This window comes from Castanea sativa, chromosome 3 (genome assembly GCF_040712315.1).
Source record: "Castanea sativa cultivar Marrone di Chiusa Pesio chromosome 3, ASM4071231v1".
NCBI lineage: Eukaryota > Viridiplantae > Streptophyta > Magnoliopsida > Fagales > Fagaceae > Castanea > Castanea sativa.
The window spans coordinates 17,336,394-17,360,802 of record NC_134015.1 but is presented as its reverse complement, the minus strand read 5'-3'; the positions used below and the strand labels follow the sequence as shown (position 1 = coordinate 17,360,802).

Genomic DNA, 24,409 nt, shown 5'->3' with positions numbered 1-24,409 from the left:
TAAATGGGTCGACCCGAAAACGATACGATAAGAAACGTATCATAAGTGGGTCAATTTATTTGTGTCAACCCAAAATAACCCACTTAATACAACATCTTTAACTCGTATAAAAAATAATATTTATTTTATTTTAGATTTGTCAAATACCTTTTATATCGAACATATATTTTTAATTTTTTTTAAAAAGTGAGTAATTACAAAAACTTTTTTTTTTTATAGGTAATCAGAAAACTTTTATAAATGATAGAATAAAAAAGAATACAAGGAGTTCATGATGATGAACAACTAGAAAAAAAAGGAAAAAAAAAAGAAAAAGAAGAAGAAGGAACAAACAGCACAACAACCAAAGGGAAGTCAGGAAACTAAGCTAAGGGAGGACAAAAACTCAGAGGGAGAAGAACAATCAGTAAAATCTCAACACCGAGACCACTCCAATAGGCTACGCTGGCATAAAAGCTATAACTCATCCAATGTCTTCTCTTTGTTCTCAAAGGATCGACGATTTTATTCCAACCAAACAACTCACATTAAGCACCCCGGAATTAAGTTCCAAATGTCCGAGTTATGCTTCCCAAGCCACTGATAATAGTAAGATAACAAATCCGCCACCGATCCTGGCATAACCCAAAGAATACCAAAGGCCTAATTGGAAATTGAAAGTTTACAAACCCTAAATCTCTAAACCTTCTTATAAATAACTTATTTTATTTTATTTTTTAATTTCAGCCGTACTACCCACTCTACTATCTTATAGTCTCATGCCCAATTCTCAAACTCAAAGTCTCAAACCAGTTATTGCTCTCTCTCTCTCTCTCTCTGGATGATAATCATAATCATAGTCAGGATTAGTCTACTACTTGCTTCAATTCTTTCAATATTGATACTTAGCATTTAGCGAGTTCCAAGGATATTATATTTTTATTGAACTATATTATTTTTGTTAAAATATGTTATTTTGAATTTGTGTTGAAGTATATGCACTTCTTTTTTAGTGTAAAGAACTTATTTCTAAATAAATGTTATATTTTTATTGAACTATATTATTTTGAACGTGGGTTGAAAACTTGAAGTGTATGCACTGCTTTTGGAATGTAAAAAAAAAATATTTCTAGATGGATGTTACATTAAATATTATGCAGCATGAAATGGATTATGTTACATTCATGTCAACTTAACACGACTTGTTTATTGAGCGTGTCAAATGGGTTGGGTCAGGTCAACTCATCTTATTAACAAGTTGGGTTATGGTTGAAGGATCATAACACGATTATTAAATGGGTCGGGTTAGGGTTGAGCCATTTAGTTGAATACCCCTACCTCAACACGACACGCTAACCCGAATTGACACCCCTAAATAGACCTAAGGAAAATAATTTTCTTTTCTCTGTCCTTTCCCTTGCGCTCTTCCTTTCTTTTACCTTCCCCCCAGCTACAACCAAACAAAGAGTCGATCTAAAAATAAGAAGTGACCTAGTGAGAAATACAGATATAAAGGAAGGAGGTTGAAGCGCCATATGCAAGCTAACATAAATAGGTTCAACCAAAATTGTCTATCAAAGTTAGAGAACGCAGAGACTTAAAAAACTATAGTAATAATAATAATAAGTTATGGAACACAGAGCTTTCAAATAAAATAATCATGTCAAAATAGGAGCTTTCAGTGGATCACTTGTTGCTACACAGACCTACAGCATGGAATCTATGGTCCTCTATTTTGTCTTTTCGGGTGCAGTGGGTGATGACAAAGAAGGTTGTGGAGCTGCTGGCTTGCTGGCCATGGCTTGGTGGTAGAAGAGATAATGGAGAGATTTAGAAGGCTATTCCTCTATGTCTTATGTGGGTTATTTGGAAGGAAGGGAATAGTCAAACGTTCAAAGGCTTCGAAATTTCAAGGCTGACTGTGAAATCTAGTTTTCTACGCCTTTTGTATGCCTGGATGGTTTTTCTAAGCAGTCATTCTTTTACTAGTTTGATGGATTTTATCGATTTCTTTACTTTTTGATATTTGTATTACACCACTAGTTCATATCCTATGTGCTGAGGGTGTCTATTTTCTATATTAATAAAGGCTTACCTACCTATCAAAAAAAGAAAAATAGAGAACGAGTTCTGTAAAAGAAATTTAATATTAGACCTTTCACTCCAGCAACACCAATGAGCACTAGTTCCAGTAACACTTCCTCCCATTACACCTTCTCCCATTACTAGTTCCAGGTAGAGGGTTGAGGCCATGGCCCATTAGGTGCATGTGTAACATATCAATCCAAAAAAAAAAAAATTTGATAATTGGTGCATTACATGGTTAATAACACAATTCAAATACCGAACATAAGAAATTCCAATAATAATAGCACTTAAATCTTTAATAACTGAACATATTACCAGCTACAGCGGAAGAGAGCTCCTCCTCACTGTGAGCAACAGCATTTCCACGCCCATCATAAGCTAACCTTTTGCTCTTAATCATAAGAGGATAGCCAAATAGTTCACCTACTGTCTTGGCACCTTCAAGATCATCTATCTGTGGTAGCCAGGTTTCATGATCAACAAATTAAAATTTCTCTCATATTGGATATGTGAAAATAAAAGGTAAAAACCATTAGCTAAATCCTTTAGTTAGATAGTAATGAAAGCTATGATGCACGGACACGGACACGGACACGGACACGACACGGACACGGACACTCCGATACGGCAATTTTTGAAAAATAAGGACACGACACGGCATGGACACGGCAATTAAATAATTAATTAAAATTTATATTTAGGCATTTTTTTTAAAATATTTTTAGACATAAAATACATTTATGTCTAAAAATTAAATTATGTAACAACTACAAATAAGCAAATTAATACCCAAAGTAATACAATAATATACATAAAGTGTTTAGAGTACAAACCAAACTACAAAAGTTTAAATAGGCTACATTCAAGTATTCAACATCAAAGATCAAACTACAAACATAAAAGGAAACCAAACTTTAAACTGTCAAGATTACCATAGAACAAGAAGTTCAATATCAAACTAAAAACATAAAAGGATAACTAAAAACATAAAAGGATCACAGAACAACAACATCATCATCGTCATCAATATAGTCATCATTCTCAACAAGACTTATCTCCATCTCTGGCTCATCTAGTGTGAGATAAGCAATCTCAAGCAACCCAGGTCCTCCAAATGGCTCATTCCAAGTATCTCCACTAATGTCCCACTTCTTAGAGTTTCCTTTAGTGTACTCTTCTCTCCTCCTTGAAAGAAGCCGAAGATTAGAATGAACAAATACTAAATCTTCAGCACGTTTAGGAGTAATTCTATTCCTCCTCATACAATGGATGAAGCCATATGTACTCCAATTCCTCTCAGCACATGATGATGAGCAAGGCTGTCCAAGAAGCTTTAGAGCTAAAGTTTGAAGCATTGGCAACCTGGACCCATAATTTAACCACCAAAGTATTGGATCCAAGACCCACCTATCATCCATGTTATCATCATCATAAGCTCCAATTCCTGAAAACAAACCAAACTCCATAGTGACATTCTTCCTATCATCAATATCAGGAAAGAATCTTTTGAGGCACTTGTTTCTCTCCGTAGAAAGTTCAGCATCCTTGTGTGGCGCAACACAACCTCTGCCTTCCTCAATCCATTGATTAGTATAATACCTAGTTAAAAGCAAATTAGAAATGCCTAAAGAATATTAAAAAAAAGAAGAAGAAAGATTGAAGAGATAGAAAAATTACTTCGGATTCAAGGAATGGGCTAAGCAATGAAGTGGTGTGCAATTTTTAGTCCACTGTTCAATAAGTATAGCATGTACCACATCATAGAATGGAGACTCCTCATATTCTTCCTTGCCTTCTTGCTTGTATATTTCTTTCTTCACATTTTCTATCATGGAATCCCACATTTCATACACCTTATGGAGAATGGGTGCATCCGTGTCAGCCACTCGAAGCATCTCATAAAAAGGTCATGTGAATCTCAGAATATATGCAACCTTGTCCCACCACAAATCATTCAAAACATAATCCCTCACAGTTTGAGCTTTTCCTACATCATCTTCTCTATATGACATCCATTCCTCACTAATGACCATACTTCGAAGATGCTGCTTTACTTGAAACAATCTTTTAAGCATGATGATTATTGAAGCAAATCGTGTTTCAGCAACAACAAGTAACTTCAAAGGGGAAAATGAATTAAAAATTGCTAATCTCATAGAATGATTTGTGATAAAAATACGAATGAAAGTTGCCCCATCTGAAACTTGTGCAATCCAGTTACATTCATTATATGCAACCTCATTCTGCAAAGAATTCTTAGGTGCACATATATTCTTCAAGGCCAAATTGAGGGTATGCACAACACAAGGTGACCAAAATATATGAGGATATTCAGCTTCAACAATAGATCCTGCAGCTTTCATAACAGATGCATTATCAGTAATAATTTGAACAACATTAGTATGCCCAACCTCACCAATGACCTTTAGAAACAAATCAGAAATGAAGTGCTTGTCTTTGTACTCTTTGGTACCATCAATGGATTTGATAAAAAGTGGCCCTTTCTCTGATGTAGCCATAAAATTGATAAGTGGCCTTTTTTGTGGATCTGTCCACCCATCACTTACTATGCTTAAACCCCTTTCTTTCCAAGTGTCTTTAATTGACTTCAACAACTTCTCAATATGTACCTTCTCTATATGCAACAAAGTTGTTCTCAATTTATTATAACCCGGAGGAATATAGCCCGCCAAATTATTATTACATGCAAATTTGATCATCTCAATCCAATAAGGGTTCTTAGCAAAGTGAAAGAGTAAACCAACAGAATAAAATGTCCTAGCAATAAGAGAATCTAATTGCTCTCGAAATTGATTGTTAAAACACATCTCCAAAGTAGGATTCCCAACCCCTTTTTTTTTCTGAAAAAAAGGATGACTTGTAGCTGTACTACTGAGAGTAGGACCCAAATGAGGACTACTAGGAGAATCAGACGGTAAAGACACTAGCTTAGGCTTCTTCAATCTACGCGTAGATTCCTCATACGCATCTTCTAATTTTTGCATTTCATTTAGATACTCATCTCCAACCTTTCCACATGGTTGTATTCCACAATTAGACAATTTTAACAAATGTGCCTTCACCCTTGAATAAGACCCCTTAAAAGTTTTTTCACAATAGTTACATTTGAAAGTAACATTCCCACCACCAGCAGCAGCTTTTTCTAACTTAGTAACATATTTCCATAAAGGAGTAACTGCCTCAGTTGATTTTTCACTTTCAATATTCATTTTAGTAAATCACCTACAATATTTAAGTAATTCAACTTTAATAAATAAATTAAACTTATGGCAGTAACAACTAACAAGTAACAATATGGCAAATAATGTAACATAATCACAATATCCCACTCTCACAGTCACACACGGTCACTATGTGACCGTGAGAGTGGGTTTAAAAAAAAAAAAAAAACGTGATAAGTTAAGTTAAATAAACTACCCATCTCATTCACCCAACCAGCCAAACAAGTCAAATATCTGAAAGAGCACAACAAAAAAAAAGAAAAAAAAAAGAGAGAAGCGTCGGACCTGACTTGTCTACGCCGAGAGAGAGAGAGATCGGAAGGGACAGGCGGACAGGGATGGCGTCGACGTATGGAGTTCGCCGATCGGCCCGATTTAGCTCCGGCGAGAGACAGGTCAGCGGCGGAGATCAGAGGAAGGGTCGGTGGTTCTTAACTGAGAAGTGAGAGGCTGAGAGCTTGTGGGTTTCGGGGCAAATGACTGAATGAAGTTGTGGGTTTCATCATTTTGTTTTAGGTATATCATAAGATCAACGGTGGGGGTAAGTCCATATGTCAAAAATCTGTGATTTTCCACTTTTTTTTTTTTTTTTTTTTTCACTGCTGGCGTGTCGGACTGTCGGAGCCGCGTCGGTGCCGTGTCGGCTCCGTGTCGGAAAAAAGAAAAAAAAAGGGGACACTTCTCGGACACCGGAGTCCGACGAATCGTGCCAGTTCCGGTGTCCGACACGTGTCGGACACCGACACGTCGCCAAAAACGGCGTGTCGGTGCAACCTAGAATGAAAGTGGTCAACCTGCATAAACTCAAGAAGTGGAATGGCATGCCTAGAAAAATAAACCTATTGAAGATATTTGTCCTGTAAGAACCAAAACATGAATCATGGAACTAAAAGTCATATTTATGGTTGGGGCATTGATGGTTACGCTTTGTTGTAGTATTTTTATTTCAGCGGTTGGGAATTTCAATTCACCTTATTTCAGTGTTTTGAACAACGCCTTATATTTTGGATTAATATGTACAATTACTTATTCATCTTAATAACTCTGCCTTTGTCTATGCTTAGTGTCATGTATTGTTCAGAGTCACTCTCAAGTCTGCGGGAAAAGGAGGGAGAATTGTGGTAGGTTGACAGCTTGCATAAAATTTAGTCACTCTATTATTACGAACGAACTTATTCATTTAAGTATAACAAGAGAGAGGAAAGAAATTCTAGCAGATAGCTAACTAATCTTAAGTTGAAAAGGGATTACTTATAAGCATAGTCTAACCACAAAGAAACAGTCAAAATTAGCTCTAAAATGCCAGTTCCATTGTGTCCTTGTGTTACGAATGACAATAGGGGAATAAAGTAACCCCTGACATTTCTACACTTCCTATAACAGAAAAGTGCTTGAACAAAAACCTAAGATTGGGGGAAGGTGGGCATCTAAAGTAGCACCAAAATCCACAAGGATCCACTTTTGTGATTTTATAAAACAGAATGCATTTCCTCAAAAGGAAAAAAGCTTTATGCATAAGGAAATGATTTCATTCAACTTCTTATTTTCTCATATTTTGCAAGACAGCGGTCAATAACCAAATGGCAAAGTCAAAGAAAAGCATACCTGAATTATACGAATAGTTGAGGCTTTAGGTTGGCACTCCACTCCTTGTTGCTCAAGCATCTCCATGGTTGCAACATCAACATGCTCAATTTCTACCTACGAAGCACGGGTGCGTTTTTGGATTCGGGTGTAGGTGCGGGTGCAAGATTTTGCAATTTTTGAAAAAGTAGGGTACGAGTGCGACAAGGTGCGGCAATTAAAAAATTATTAAAAATATTTTTATTTATATTTTTTTATATATTTTTACTATTAAAATATTTTTAAAAAATACATTACTATGCCTTGATTCACAAAACAAAGAAAAAAGAAGGCAAGAAACACAAAACAAAAAAGAAAACACAAAAGAAGCAACAAATATTCAAAATACAATTGAGGAATGACAAATTTAGAATGTTTGGGCCTCATTCAAAACCGATTTCAGCTATTCCGGCATGATTGAAGGCCAATTTCGGCCTGTTTCGGTAACCGGCCAATACGACCCGATTCAACCGATACGGCCCTATTCTGGTTGAATTTGCCTGGATCAGCACGAATCAAGTCGAGTCAGCGCTAATCAAGCCGAGTCGGCGCGAATCCGTGAAAAAAAAGCTCAGACGTGGCACCGACGCGCGGGCAGCCATGTCGGACGCCGCACCCTGCGTCGGGCCGCGTCAGACTCCAGTGCGGCACCCTCCCAGCCGCGTCCATGCTTCATAGATTTCTACAGTCAATACATCCTGTTGGAGCATTTTAATATTAAATAAATAAAATGAATAAATGTGATAACATAAATGTAAAGATGTGGGAGTGAATGTGGAAGATGAGGAGTTTAGTGAAAATGTTTAATCCCACATTGAAAAGGAGAGAGACTATTTTGTTCTTTTTAATTGTGGTGATTAATGGACTAACATGAATTGTCTCAAATATTGGGCCAGATACGTGCGCAAGGGGGAGGTGAAGGGTGGAGGTGTCAAAATTGGAAATGAATTAGCACCTTGGATCCTCCTACTTGACAGCCCATTCAGAGTAATTATCATATTCGTTGGTGAGTAAATGGCCCGAATTAATATTCCATTTTTATTATGGAAAATAATGAGCCATTAACCCACTTAATGGACTATCCGTTTGGGCCTTTTCATTATTCAGAAAACTCCTTATCTCACCATTAAATTGTGTAACTCTAGCCCATCAGAATAATATCCAACAATTAATCTTGTAACACCCACTATATCATAATAAAGGACCTAATTAATCAGATTAATTTGGGTAGTAATTTCGTGAGGCCCATTGAGCCTATAAATAGACCCATTCAGACACAATCCAGATTACTGCAATACACACACAAAGAAAAAATAGAGAGATTCTTGGCAAGGAAGGGTGTTCTTTCTGGTGGAGCTTTGGACTTGAACACTTTGTGCAGAGGTTGTTCTAGCCATACGACACTTGTTGGGCTGTTGTATCCTGGGGGAGACAAGTCAGAGACGGTCTGCACCGGTTACAAAGTTTAGCCAACCAAGGGCTTGAATCTCCTTAAAGAGAGCGAGTGCCGCGCCTTAGTCCAAATAGTGTTGTGTAATTTCTCTCTTTAAATTAATAAAAAATTCAAAAGTATTATTCAGTTTCTCTTTGTGTATTTCCATTATCATTGTAATTGCACCAACAATTTTAAGGAGATTCAACACATGGAGTCTACACAAGAGAAACCAAATGAGCCTGTTGGAGATCTCAACAAGCCCTTTCGCTTTAAGGGAGCCCACTTCAAGAGATGGAAAGGAAAAGTCCTCTTCTACTTGAGCCTTCTCAAAGTTGCCTACATCCTCACTGAGAAGAATCCGTCAAAGATTCCTACCGATGAGATGAGTGACGAAGAATATATTCTCCATCAAGAAAAAATAGATAAGTATACAAAAGATGAATATAATTGACGCTCTTATCTATTGAATTGTCTTGCCGATCATTTCTATGATTATTATGATACTACTTACAAGTCTGCTAAAAAAATTTGGAAAGCTTTACAAAGCAAGTATGATACCGAGGAGGCAGGTGCAAAGAAGTATGCTGCTAGTAGATTTTTCCGTTACCAAATGGTGGATGGAAAATCGGTGGTGGATCAAGCACAAGACTTCCAAATGATTGTAGCAGAGTTAAGATCCGAAGGCATAAAGATCGGAGACAATTTGGTGGTAGCTGGCATAATTGACAAACTACCACAATCTTGGAGGGAGTTCCAAAAGACGTTGCGGCACAAACAAAAGGAGACATCCTTGGAGACTTTGATCACCCGCATCCGTGTGGAGGAGGAGGCTAGAGGACAAGATGCACTCATGACACAAGAGAGCAATGGAAATTCCATCACAAAGGTAAACCTTATTTCATCTAATAATAATATGCCCAAAAATCATTTTCCTAGAAATGGTCAATTGAAGCCAAAAAAGAAAGCCTTTAAAAACAATAATAGATCACCTCAAGGAAGGGGAAACCCGAATAAAAATTACAATAAGAACCAAGGACCCCCTTCACAAGATCAATTTAATAGATCCTGTTTTGTCTGTGGCAAGAGTGGGCATATTGCTCGATTTTGCAAATTTCGGAAACGTGAATCTGTCCCGCAGGCTAATGTAACCGAAGAGCCTTTAGTGGCTATGATTACAGACATCAATATGGTGCAATATGTTGAAGGGTGGTGGGCAGATTCTGGTGCTAATAGGCACGTCTGCTATGATAAAAATTGGTTCAAATTGTACACTCCTTTTGAAGAAGAAAAACTATTATGCTTGGTGACTCTAGTAAAACCAAGGTTCTTGGGAGTGGTGAGGTTGAATTGAAATTCACTTCTGGACGTGTGCTAACATTGAAAGATGTACTTTATACTCCGTCCATGAGGAAGAATTTGATGTCAAGTTTTTTGCTTAACAAGGCTGGCTTCAAGCAAACTATGGAATCTGATAATTATGTAATCACTAAAAAGGGATTATTTGTGGGCAAGGGTTATGCTTGTGATGGAATGTTTAAATTAAATGTTGAGAATAATAAAGCATCTACCAGTTCAGTTTATATGCTTTCTTCTATTAATTTTTGGCATGCTCGTTTGTGTCATATAAATAGTAGATATGTGGGAATCATGAGTAGTTTAGGATTAATTCCAAGACTGTCAAAAGATTTTGAAAAATGTGAAACTTGTAGTCAAGCTAAGATTACAAAAAGGCCTCATAAAAGTGTTGTAAGAAATACCGAATTGCTTGAGTTAATTCACTCCGATTTATGTGAATTTGAGGGAATTTTAACTCGTGGAGGAAATAGATATATTATCACTTTTATTGATGATTTCTCAAAATATACAACTATTTATTTGTTGAAAAATAAAAGTGATGCTTTTGAAAAATTTCAAGATTTTTTAAAAGAAGTTGAAAACCAATTCGGTAGAAAAATAAAAAGAATAAGAAGTGATAGAGGCCGTGAGTATGAATCAAGTGCATTCAACTCATTTGTTCAGTCTTTGGGAATTATCCATGAAACTACTGCACTATATTCACCAGCTTCTAATGGTGTGGCTGAAAGAAAATATAGAACTTTAATTGAGTTAACAAATGTCATGTTAATTGAATCTGGTGCACCTTTAAATTTTTGGGGTGAAGCTATTTTAACTGCATGTCATGTTTTAAATAGGGTGCCACATAAAAATTCACACACCACACCTTTTGAGATGTGGAAAGGACATAAGCCAAATTTGGGATATTTGAGAGTATGGGGTTGTCTTGCTTATGTAAGGCTTACTGACCCTAAAATACCTAAATTAGGTATAAGAGCTACTACCTGTGCTTTTCTTGGTTATGCATTTAATAGTGCAGCCTATAGATTTTTTGATCTTGAAAACAAAATAATTTTTGAATCCGGTGATGCAATTTTTCATGAAGAAAAATTTCCTTTTAAATTGAAAAATAGTGGGGGTGAAGAAAATATTTTGTCACAACCTAGTTCTTCTACTTCACATTTACAAAATCAAGAAAATTTTGAAATGAAACCTAGAAGGAGTAAAAGAGCTAGAGTTGAAAAGGATTTTGGTCCTGATTATTATGTTTTTAACATTGAGGAAAATCCCCAAAAATTTAAAAGAGGCTTTAACATCACCTGATGCTATATTTTGGAAAGAGGCTGTAAATGATGAGATGGAATCTCTAATTTCTAATAAAACTTGGAAATTAGTAGATCTTCCACCAGGTTGTAAGACCATAGGTTGTAAATGGGTCCTTAGAAAAAAGTTGAAACCGGATGGATCAATAGATAAGTTTAAAGCTAGACTTGTTGCAAAAGGCTTTAAACAAAAAGCTGATCTTGATTTCTTTGATACATTTTCTCCGGTAACAAGAATTACATCTATTAGATTGTTAATTGCTATTGCTGCAATTTTTGATTTAAAAATTCATCAAATGGATGTAAAAACTGCTTTTCTAAATGGGGACCTAGAGGAAGAAATTTATATGGATCAACCCGAAGGTTTTGTAGAGTCTGGACAAGAAAGTAAGGTATGTAAGCTAACTAAATCCCTATATGGCTTAAAACAAGCACCTAAGCAGTGGCATGAAAAGTTTGATTCTTGCATGATTGAGAATGGTTATAAATCAAATGAATGTGATAAATGTATTTATTCTAAATCATGGAATAATTTACATGTTATTATTAGCCTCTATGTGGATGATATGTTGATTTTTGGCTCAAATATGCATGTTATAAATGAGACAAAAAATATGCTTAAAAGCCATTTTGATATGAAAGATCTTGGTGAGGCTAATTTTATTTTGGGCATGAAAATTACAAAAACATGTGATGGAATATATCTTGATCAATCACATTATGTTGATAAAATATTGAGAAAATATAATTTTCATGTTCACAAAAGTGTAGCTACTCCTTTTGATTCTAGTGTTCATTTATTTCCTGTGAATAATGATGGTGAGATTTTTAATCAAAAGGACTATGCTAGCATCATTGGTAGTTTGCGTTATGCTACTGATTGTACTAGACCTGACATTGCATATGCAGTAGGAGTGCTAAGCAGGTTTACTAGCAAGCCTAGTAAAGATCATTGGCTAGCTATTGAGCGAGTCATGAGATATTTAATTGGTACAAAAAACTATGGCTTGTTTTATAAAAAATACCCTGCTGTGATTGAAGGTTTTAGTGATGCCGATTGAAATACTTTGTCAGGTGATTCTCTCTCTACTACTGGTTATATTTTTACCTTAAGTAGTGGTGCAATTTGTTGGAAATCTAAAAAGCAAACAATAATTGCTAATTCAACAATGGAAGCTGAATTAATAGCATTAGCTTCAGCTAGTGAAGAGGCAAATTGGCTTAGAGATTTGTTATATGAAATTCCACTATGGGAAAAGCCAATTCCACCTATATTAATTCATTGTGATAGTACTGCTGCAATTTGTAGAGTTAAAAATCGTTATTACAATGGTAAATCCAGACCTATAAGAAGAAAGTACAGTACCGTGCGATCTTATTTGAGTAGTGGCATCATAACTGTGGATTATATTAAATCTAATGATAATCTTGCAGATCCATTTACCAAGGCCTTGGCAAAAGATAGAGTCTGGAATACATCGAGGGGGATGGGATTAAAGTCCATAGAATCATGAGCCATGTATGAGGATACCCAACCCAAAGACCAGAGATCCTGAGAATTGGGTTCAATGGGAAAAACGAATCATACGATGGTCGTAAGAAATGCACAATTTTTTTTAATTATTTATTTTGTAAATAATTTTTAATTGTTCATCCCTATGATGTAAGTGCATTTATCCTGTAATGTGGAGAGGTTGAGTAGAAAACTCTTAATGAAATTTGTAGCTCGTATGAGTGGGGTGTCAGAATTACAGGAGCACCCTTGACAAAATTTCACCTATGTGAGTGTGGGGGTGGGGCCGCTCCCTATGAGATTTGGACTTAATCTCAAATACACTCATGAAACCGGGATCAGCACATGGCCGTAAAGTGCTAGCTATAAAAGCTCATGTCAACACCTGGGTTGTTATGTGTAAGCAGTGACACTTAATTTCCCTAAAGCAGTCCTAGTTCAAGTCGGAGACCACTACGACTCTGGAGTTGAGATCGCTGTTTTACTAAGTGAAGGTTCAATGCAGAGCACACCTTCATGATGCATAGTGACCCATCTTTGCCTGGTAATCTCTCTTTAACTAAAATTTAATATTAAATTTTAATATTAAAATGAGTGGGGGATTGTTGGAGCATTTTAATATTAAATAAATAAAATGAATAAATGTGATAACATAAATGTAAAGATGTGGGAGTGAATGTGGAAGATGAGGAGTTTAGTGAAAATGTTTAATCCCACATTGAAAAGGAGAGAGACTATTTTGTTCTTTTTAATTGTGGTGATTAATGGGCTAACATGAATTGTCTCAAATATTGGGCCAGAACAAAGAAAAAATAGAGAGATTCTTGGCAAGGAAGGGTGTTCTTTCTGGTGGAGCTTTGGACTTGAACACTTTGTGCAGAGGTTGTTCTAGCCATACGACACTTGTTGGGCTGTTGTATCCTGGGGGAGACAAGTCAGAGATGGTCTGCACCGGTTACAAAGTTTAGCCAACCAAGGGCTTGAATCTCCTTAAAGAGAGCGAGTGCCGCGCCTCAGTCCAAATAGTGTTGTGTAATTTCTCTCTTTAAATTAATAAAAAATTCAAAAATATTATTCAGTTTCTCTTTGTGTATTTCCATTATCATTGTAATTGCACCAACACATCCCATCTATCTACCAAGAACATAGACATATTATTACCAAATTATAACAAAAGAATATACTTACAAAAACTACTGACTATAAAAAAACAAAAAAAAATATCATCAATCTCATAAAAAGAGAACCTTTTCGCAAATTCACAAACTGTAGCACTATCATCAAAGCTTCAGACCATATGATGATATGAAAGTGCACTTGCAGGGCAGTTCTCAAGCGGATCCAAAACCATTACTTTAATAGCCATTTGCGAAGCTGCTTGACATAGCATATGACCCACTTGCCCTCCTCCCAAAACACCAACAATCACCTCAGATAGTCCGTGTACAGGTACATCATCTTTGCTACAAGAACAAGTATTATGGTAGAAGGTTCCATGTTAGATGAATTTTAACTCCAAATTAAAATCCAATTTGTAATATTAACAAGTCCTTTCATATAAGTACAAGCTGCGGCCAAGCTATCATGTAAGAAAGAAATGATACTCTTTTTTGGATGGACAAATTCTTTATTGACAAAGGAACACAGTACAAGCACACATCTAACCAAACCAAACCAACACAAATCAACCCGCAATAAACTATCTGAGACAACAACCAAAATCACTGTCACATCCTACTGATCAGAAGGCTTAATAATTACAGTGAGGAAACACCCCTATACAGCATATAGCATTGCAAAGGATTGAGTTGCAGTAGCACCATTTGGCTTCCACCCTAGCTTGAACTTCCCACATATCCTACACTATGGTCTCCTCTGTTCTAACAGAGTACCACAATGAATTAGAGAATTCCTTTCAATGCCGAATATGATAAACAGAGTCCCCAAAAGCTAATTTACAAATCACAGCTTTCAGACTCTTTCCCCACCACTTATGCATAAGACACAAGCTGAATCCCCTTTTATGACCCATTGCAGTTTCCTATCTCGAATTGCCAGCCTATTCTAATGGTTAGCCACACTAGACGAAAGCATGTCTAGGAATATATAGCAATCAAAAACCTTAGTAACTTCCACCAAGCAAGCCAATAGTATCCAATAGTATCCCAGCCAAATAAAAATATTATATTACAAAGCAGAAAAAAAATATATTACCCATCTCTATTTTTCCACCACATCCGAACCCAAAAATCGATTTTTCGAAAAAAGAAAAAAAAAAAAAAAAGATTTTCCCAAGAATCGCAAGCTACTATTAACTATTTACGGTTGGAGTTGAGTGTTTCAAAGAAGAAGAAGAAGGAGTTGAAGAGAGAAGAGGGTTTTGTTTGGTAGAGTGGTTCATGGAGAAGAAGAAGCTGAGTGTGGCCGGTGGTGGTGGTGTTAGTTGTGGAGGCAAACAGGGATTAAAGCTGAAGAGAGTGTCTGTATTTATGGTTGTGGCGTTGATGATTCACAGTGCTACTTTCCCTCAGCGGCGCCGCTTGTGAAAGAGAGAATTGCGTTATTTCAGTGTTTTAGATATCAGCCTGTAAAAATAGAACGAGAAGTTTGATAAGCATACCAAATCTGCAATATTCCCAACACATTCTCTTTAAGCATACCAGTCGTTTTTAAATAAGCCTATGTTCAATTTTTTTTTCTTTGTTTTTTTTTTGGTGGAAGCCTGTGTTCCATTTGAACTTAAATTACACCTCACGTAAATGAACGTTACTTTTGTTTTTGTTCAAAATTGAAATAAGCATGTGTTCTATTTGAACTCAAATTATTTTTTTTTGTCTTAATACTTATCTTTATCCCATGATTCCCATCCCATGCAGTTTTATTTATTAAAAAAAAAAACTATTCATGGTTCTCAATAAAAATAAAGTTAAGAAAACCTATTCACCGCTCTCAATTAAAATAAAATCAATTATTTCCATTTTGACTTACAAAAATACCTCTAATTTAATTAACTTATCCTTATTCTCCCTCTCTCTTTTTTTTTTTTTTTTTGAAAGACTTATCCTTATTCCTAAAATATAAAAAATGGTTAAATCATGATTTTTAGACCCAGACCGGACCGAACCGTACGGTTTAACCCGAGTAACCATTTGTAGACGTCAAAATTTTTATGATGTATCCACGACCGTCCAATTGATCATGATTGAGTATCTTTGATCAAATTAATTTCCAATTGATGATGTAGACAACTAACAAATGAAATCAAGCCATGTGGTAACATCAAATGAAGAAAGCCATGTGGCAACGTCAGAAAAAAAGACTCATATGGAAGGTTCTTATTAATGGTAAACCAAATTAAATTCATAATTTATAATTAACTCTCAATAAATGCTGAGAGAAAATTCCAAATCAAATGCTATTAAGTTGCCTATAAATAAAGGCTTCTTATATGAGAAAAGGACACAAAAACAAAGAGAGAAAAACCCTACTAACACTTTGCCAAAATAGAGAGTCATCTCTAAGTCCAAAAGAGCGCCCTTGCTTCCTCAAAATCAAGCTCATTCCTACTTCTTCAAATCAAAGTAGCTAGGGATTTTCCTTTAATTTTGTTCAAGATCAAGTGAACAGCCCTCGACTTCAAATCAAATACATCCAATCACACATCCAACTTGGAGACATCAAGGCAAGATTCAAGATCAAACTTCATAGCCCTTCGGATCGTAAAGTTTCTTGGAGATTGAATCAGATGAGTTTTATTGTATTCTCTCATTGTAAAGAGTCATACAGAGGATTGTACTCACATATATACAAATCAATATAAATTGAAAATTTGTTACACTATTTCGTGACCGCTTGATTTATCTTTTTATGAATTTTGTGTGTACAATCCTGATTTTTATTTTTTAGATAAGTGAATTATAGAGAGTGAAGGTAAGGTTATAATAAATAAATAAATAAGGCACAATAAAAGATGTAATTATCACTAAGTTATCAGTTGAACCCCTACATAAGATCCTAATTTAAATAACCTTTATTTAATTTGGCTCTTCAAGAAAAATTTCTCACTCTTGATTTATGCCAGGCATTAGTAAAATCAATGAATAATAGGTTATCCTATTCTAGGCTCGTGTTTTGCCAAGCTCCGAGAATGAAATTTTGAAGTTACAAATACAATTTAGCTCTCTCACTCTTTTTATTTTTTTTATTATATATATATATATATTATTTATTAATAAGAGTTGCAAGCCTTCATACATATACAATATCAAACATACATGCGATATTTCAATACCATCATAACAGGAAAGAAAGTTCAAAAGAAAAATTAAAGACAGTGCAATGACAAAATATGTAAGACTGTAATACATTACAGACATGGTAGATTTTCATAGATATGTATCTACTGAAATAAAGAACTTCATGGATGGAAATCTCTGAAGAAAATCTTCGTTAATTAAATCCAGCTGCTACATTGCTTTATTTTCCCCCTTTCGACTTTCACTTTTATTGCTTTTTTCCAAAATTCTTGAGAAACCACTCCAATTTTCTTGTGGCCAGTTTATTCCCAATGACGACCCCATTTATTAAGCCACTCCCATATCCCATCATTATAACTACCCAATCAAATTTATTGGGAAAATTTGAACCTTCACCTTGTTCGAAATTCAGTGGTGGAATGCCAAAGTCATTCTGCAAAAGATCTGTATTTTGCAGCAAATCTGTATTCTGCAGAAGATTTGTATTCAACTGTAGATTAGTTCCCCTTTCATTTCTTTTTTCAGCCCAGACGCAAGTCTAGGCTTTTATTTCTTTTTTGTTTCTTGGTCTCCTTGGTGGGCCTTCGGCCTTGCTTTCCATTGGGCTTTCCTTCTTATGAGCTTTTGGGTACAAATTTGCAAAAAAGAGTATCAACAAATAGAATCATAGAAAATACTGCCCCATGGCTTAAGAAAATTGGTTGGATAAGGTTTACAAGCCAAGGTGAAATTTTACTGGTTAGGTTGGGTCAGGTTCTTAAGAGGAGATGTAATGTCACCATATGAATTGGTATATGCTAAGTGTAAATCTGTGTTTTGTTTGCTTTTCCTAGGCAAGGCAAGGTCTGTGCACTGAAAGTATTGTAGAAACAATCTAGCTGCCCAAGTTGTGACTTTTGTGGGTTTGGCTAATGAAACAGAGATCCGCCCTCAAAAATTATGAAATCGAAGACTCTATTGTTGAAATTAGTAAGGTTGCCAAGTGAAGTTGGTATCAAACATTAGAAATTGCAAGTATCAATGTCCAATTCATATAAATGTAGTAGCTTAACAAAGAAACCCATGTGTAAGTCTCAATAATCGAAGGGGTATTCAACATACAATCCACGGCCTCTCAAGCCAAGATAGGTCAAAGAAGACAAGTTTGTCAATATATATATATTAGTACTGTGGAAGATAATAAGATATATTCTTCTAAATCTTCTTACATAAATTCATTTTCAATTTTTTTTTTAATCTCAGAAACTTTTTGTGAATGGTTTTAGATATTTTTTTCATTTAAATTCTAGTCCTGTTTTTCTAATAATTTATTTTTTTGGCAACACGAACAATGTAGTTAACTATCAGTTATCAACTTATTTTGGCATTGCAACTTGGAAAACATTTTTCTTTAACTAGATACTGCTATTTTGGTATGAACAAATTTAGTTATATAATGTATAGAACTATCGTTACATTAAATTTAAACCTTTTTTTGGGTTATTTAACATAAAATCAGTACCAATATTATTTTGCGTTTATGTTTAAGTCCTTTATCCATAAAGGAACTCTACTAATCTGAGGTACAATCCCACTTTTTATTTTTATTTTTTTATATAAGATAGAAATTCTACTCTAACATTATCTAAGTGTATATGTGTGTGAAGCTCTCTCTTGAAGACATGAATCTTGACCTTTGCCCCCCTCTCCCACACCCCACAAACACTTAATACTTGTAAAGTAATCATCGTACCAAGGGTGTGTGGTGATTACTTTTTATTTTTTAGATAAGGAGATAGTGGAGAGCGGTGGTAAGGTTCAAATATATATATACACACACACATATATGTAATTTACACTAGACTATCACTTGAACTCCTTCATAAAATCCTAATTTAAATAGCCTTTATTTAACTTGGCTCTTTACATAACTTCCACTCTTTTTATTTTTATTTTTTAAATAAGAGTTGCAATTGCAAACCTTCATACATATGATATCAAACATACAATATTTCAATACCTTCATAACAGGAAACAAAGTTCAACAGAAAAATTGAAAACAGTGCAATGACAAAATATATAAGACAGTAACACATTATGGACACGGTAGATTTTCATAGACGTGGTTGAAATGAAGAACTTCATGGATGGAATTTTCTGAAGAAAATCTTGGTTAATCAAATCCAGCTGCTGCATTGCTTCATTTTCCCCCTTTCTTCTTTCACTTTTACTACTTTCTTCCAAAATTCTTGAGAAACCTCTCCAACTTTCTTATGGCCAGGTTATTTCCAATAACAAACCCAATTGTTAACCCACTCCCATATCCCATCATTATAACTACCCAATCAGATTTACTTGGGAAATTTGAACCTTCACCTTGTTTGGAATTCGGCGGTGGCAATGTCATTGTCTCAGAAATTTTGCATTTCTTAGTCAAAGGCACACCACACAAACCTGTGTTTCCCAAATATGAATCATTTTCAAAGGTAGAGAATTGTTTACCTTGTGGAATAGGCCCCGTGAGATGGTTATTTGAGGCATTAAAGAATGCAAGGAATGTGAGTTGCAATAATTGCGGAGGAATCTCTCCTGATAGCCTATTTTGAGAAAGGTCCAAAGATTCAAGCTCCGTTAAGTTCCCTAAGGAAGATGGAATAGGACCAGTCAGCATATTGTTGGATATGTTAAGCATAAGAAGCCCTTTCAGATTTCCAACGACTTTTGAAATGTCTCCATCAAATTTATTGTTTGAGAGATCAATAGCTATAAGATGATCTTGGATCTTTTCATATCGTGTCTTGATGCCTTTGTTTGTAATTTCCAAGGTGTAACTAATATGGCTTTCAAGAGTTTCGGAAGGTGATAAGGTCGTTGTGACTACACCCATATAAGCATTATCCTTGTCAAATGTCAAGTTGGCAACTTTCATGGAGGTCCAACTTTGGAAGTGCTTATATGGTAACTTACCTGTAAAGTTATTGAAAGAGACATCAATGATTTGCAACTTGGGGAAATCAAGACTGCTTTCAGGTTTCCCAATTGCACTATGGAACCCATTAGATTGCAAACTTAGAACCCTCAACCTTGGAAGCTTCCCCAACCAAGAGGGAAAAATGTCAGAAAATTGATTGTTTTGTAAATTCAATACCTCCAAGTTGCTCAATTTGCTCAAGCATTTGGGAAGCATGCCCCCCAAGTTGTTGTGTGAGAGATCCAGCATTACAATTGAGCTAAAATTGCAATACAATGGTGAGATTTCTCCAGTCAATTTATTGTTTGAGACATGGTATTGGGTGATGGAAGGTGGAGGGATTGGAAGTGATCCTTGCAGCTTGTTGAAAGAAAGATCCAAACTAAGTAAACTATCCCATGGAAGAATTGGCGGAGTGTGGTTGGAAGGCACAAAAGTTGTAAGGAAGTTGGAGGATAGATCCAACAATAAGAGAGTTTGTTTCCCTATGTTGAATATCCAGTTTGGTATTTGGCCCTGAATTTTGTTGTGGGAGAGATACAAAATCTTCAATTCATGCTGAGAACGCAAAAAAGTTGGGAATTCAGTCAAGTTACATGCATTTAATCCTAATATCTGAAGCTTTGGAGTAGTGGCGTTGAATGTTGAATTAATGGGGAATGATAGATGGACTCCTGAAAGCTGGAGTGCAGTTAGATTTTTGAGCTTCAGAAACAAGTCCAAGTCCACTCTGCCACTAAGGTTATTTTCAGTAAGACTCAGATTTTCAAGATTCGCAAGCCTACAAATTGATTGTGGAATTGAACCATGGAATTTATTGGTCCCAAGTTCCAAAACAGTTAGCTGGGTAAGGTTTCCAAGCCAAGGTGGAATTTCACCAGTCAGTTGATTATTGGCAAGGGATAATACGGTAAGCTGGGTCAAGTTCTTAAGAGAGGATGGAATGTCACCGTATAAATTGGTTTCCCCTAATTCCAAACAGTGAGCTTTGTTTGCTTACCAAGCCAAGACAACGTTTGTGCACTAAAACTATTCTTGGAAAGTTTGAGTTGACTGAGTTGTGTGAGGTTGGCCAATGAGAAAGGGATTTGCCCCGAAAATTTATTAAATGAGAGAGACAAAACGATGAGATTGGTAAGGTTACCAAGTGAAGTCGGTACCAAACCAGAGAAATGGCAAGTACGGATTTCCAATTCAATTAAGGACTTTAGGTTTCCAATTGAATCTGGTAACTTACCAGAGAATCCTGTGTTTGCAAGTCTCAGTATTCGAAGGGGATTGCTACTGTGGAATTCTGGTAGATATCCAGTGAGATTTTCATTGTCTCGCACACTGAGGAATTGAAGATTTCGTAACTTGAAAATCTCCATGGGAAATTCACCGTACAGTTCACAACCTCTTAGGCCAAGAGATTTTAAAGAAGACAAGTTTGCCAAGATGTGAGGTACCGGGGAAGATAAGTTCACCATACCCAAATAAAGATGTTTGAGGCTGGTTAATTTCTCAACAAGACTTTTTAGGCCGGGCTTTTGGAGTTTCAATGGATTGAATGAGAGATCAAGGGAAACCAAGTTGGAGAGCTCAAAGATTTCTGGTGGAATTTGACCACTGAAGGCAGACATAGAGAGGTCGAGATGTGTTAAGTTTGAGAGGTACCTGATACTTGGGGGAATTTGAGAATAATTGAAGTGATTGTCAGCGAGATTGAGCTTTTGAAGGTAGACAAGGTGGAAAAGGCTGCTGCTAGAGTTGAAGGAGCCATACAGTTGACTGCTACTGAGGTCAAGGCCAATCACGTAACCTGTACCTCTATCACATAGGACACCATCCCATGAACAGCAATCATTCCTTTCTCCAGAGTTCCACGATGAAATCTTGGGATAAGCAGAAGGATCAGAAGAAGCACTCACATTAATTTTAAAGCTTTGCTTGAATTGCAACAAGGCAGAACTCTCAAAATCTTTACACAATGGCTGAGTTGATAAAGAGGAACAACTATTTAGATAATGAAAAATCGACAAGAAGAAGAGCAAGCGCATAGATATCAAGAGACACATGGATGACCCCATATTAGTATCTTGAACAAACTTTGTTAGCGCTCTAATGATTTTGATACTAGGAGTAAGTTTCTTTTATACAGAAGATTCAGGGCCAGTGCAATTACATCATTATACAAGGATTTTGTTTTTACATGTAAGCATACATAAGTGCAATGGACCACCTAGTTGCCGTGTTGACTGTGGTGTCTCACATATATAACAAGTCAATATTTCCAAGTCCCCCGAAAAATTGGAAGTTGTAAAATATTATTTAACTTGATTTCGCAAATCTTGTGAGTTTATGTATTAATGAACTTGAAGATGCATGATAATTCCAAAATGTCGCTTATATAAATATTTGAGGTGATGGTTGGAAATATTCGACCCAATCTTACCTCAAACTTGTGGTGTACATATCTCCAAATGAAAATCTGACTTCATCGGCTCATTCTAAGTCAACCTTTCTCTGCCCCAAGCAAAAATTGTTGGTAAAAAAATCCTAGATCCCCTCAAAGTGTACGATAAATGACTACGTAGCAACAACAATATTATGGAAACAAAATTATTCAGCAAGCACCAATAGAAACACAACCATTCAGAATACCAAATTTTATGTTAAAAACCTTCCATAGAGAGAAAATCAATAGGACAGCTCTGAAAAATATCCACTATGAAAATAGAGATTACAACTCTCAAATTTATGCTAAACTTGAATCCACAATAAATTAGATATACAATAAATAAATCTCAAGGAGTAAAGAAATCTCACCACAAAACTAGTAGCAAAGATTTTCCTCTAAACACTCCAACATTGGTTGTAGCACTCAAACCTCCAAGAGAACTCCACCAATTTATCTTCCTTGTATGTAGTTTAAGCAAAGAAAAATGTCCATTTTTTTTTTCACTCTCTCACACTCTCATTGTGTATCGATCTCTCTTTTTTTTGGGCTGCACCTCTCTCACTGTTTTTCTCGACAAAATTTGCTCTATAGCAAAATTTTAAGAGAATAGCACCCAAACAAAATTATTCAGTTATATAACACATTTTTGTATCAAACTCATGTTCAACCCAAACTCAAGTTCCAAAAAATGTACCACATAATTAAAAAACTTGGGTATTATTCTCCTAAACATTTTCTAAGATTATGTTATTTGGCAAATTTTGCCGTGTTTCTGTCACAGTTTGGAAGTTATCCGTGTGTCTATCTCATTCTTCAGCTTTTTCTCCGAATGGCCATGTATCTTGTATTTGCTTCTTCCAATTTTTCTTCTTCCTTCAGCGTGTCCCACACGCTTAAGTCATTTCTCAATAAATGAGAATGCTGGCCTTCAAGGTACTTTTGGAACAACCCATTAAAAATAAGCTAAAGACTTTGTGTGCTGGACCATACGGATCACATGCACCCAGCTAAAATTTCTCCTCTGGCAAAGCTAAGCCTTGAAGACTGTCGGAAGACTTATAAAAAAAAAAGAAGACTGTCAGGAAGACTTGCAAAACACCATAAATAACTTGGGCCCCTTGGGCTCTTGGTCTTAAGGTGTTTGTATTAGGCTAGATTGAGTGTGCTCTCTAGATTGAGTCCTACTACCTACACCTTAAAAAAAAATTTCTGGACCAACGCTTTACTCTTTCGTGAGCCCATCCGACGCAACCAGTGATTAGTCTCTAATTAAAAACTTTAAGGAATTATGGGAAACCAAAAAAAAACTTGGGTCCCAATTCCCATGCAAAACCATTTTAAACGGAGGTCTAGTTAGAAAGGAATCTTGTCTTGGATCGACTTGCCGCAGTGATAATTACAACATAATCTCGGAGCTTCAATTAATTGATTGCAACACAAATGAAATGGAAATGCACAGTTTTATTTTTTAAATTAGATGTGAACATATTTCAGCATAAATTATTTAAATTAAAATGATATAAAAAACATGATAATGAGTAAGGAACCAAAGGTCGTCAATAATAATGATTTTCATTTTTAAAGAAAACCAAATTTTTTTAGGTGATGGATATTAATTGAATATTATCATTAAAGTCTATGTACACTTGCTATTTATTTTTTATTTTTTTTGATAACTATGTACACTTGTTATGTTGTTATATACTTATATCACAATTTTTTATTTTCCTTAGACATAAGAGGTTTATTTATCATGCATAAAACATTCACGGTGTCAATTCAATGATACTCATTTAAAGGTTATATGTGAATATGTTAGGTAATAACTTAGTAGGAAATTCACGTGTCTAGTAATATTTTCGGGCTTGCACTTAAGAGATAACTGACCATAATAGTTCCTTCTCAAAAAAAAAAAAAAAAAAAAAAAAAAAAAACTGACCTTAATAGTTTTCAAAGTTTTTTTTTTTTCAAAGTGGTTTTATATCCAATATTTATTTATCTATAGTTTTCAACAAAAAAAAAATTATCTATATAAAAGAGACATTTTAACGAGATTTAAAAAAAAATTATATAAGTAGAAAGATAAATATGAAATTATGAAAATCAAAAGGTTCAAAATAACATAAGGTAGGGACTTTGATTTTGGCTAAATACGTAAGCTATAAGCTAGGGACTCAACAATAAATATTATTAATATTTTGTCTTTTTTTTTAATTTTTTAAAAAT

At 35.4% G+C, this 24,409-nt stretch overlaps 1 protein-coding gene and 1 pseudogene across 1 annotated transcript; both read right to left on the bottom strand.

Moving 5' to 3' along the window:
- Positions 1-3,974: 3,974 nt before the first annotated feature.
- LOC142628615 (uncharacterized) lies at positions 3,975-5,297 on the bottom strand. Its single transcript, XM_075802674.1, has one exon. The coding sequence runs from the start codon at positions 5,295-5,297 to the stop codon at positions 3,975-3,977; it is 1,323 nt and encodes a 440-aa protein (XP_075658789.1).
- A 13,429-nt stretch (positions 5,298-18,726) lies between these two features.
- LOC142629922 (receptor-like protein 6) lies at positions 18,727-21,812 on the bottom strand (annotated as a pseudogene).
- Positions 21,813-24,409: the final 2,597 nt, after the last annotated feature.

What these genes read in the sequence shown, in the direction of transcription:
- LOC142628615 (XM_075802674.1), bottom strand. Translation starts at nt 5,297, where the DNA reads ATGAATATTGAAAGTGAAAAATCAACTGAGGCAGTTACTCCTTTATGG.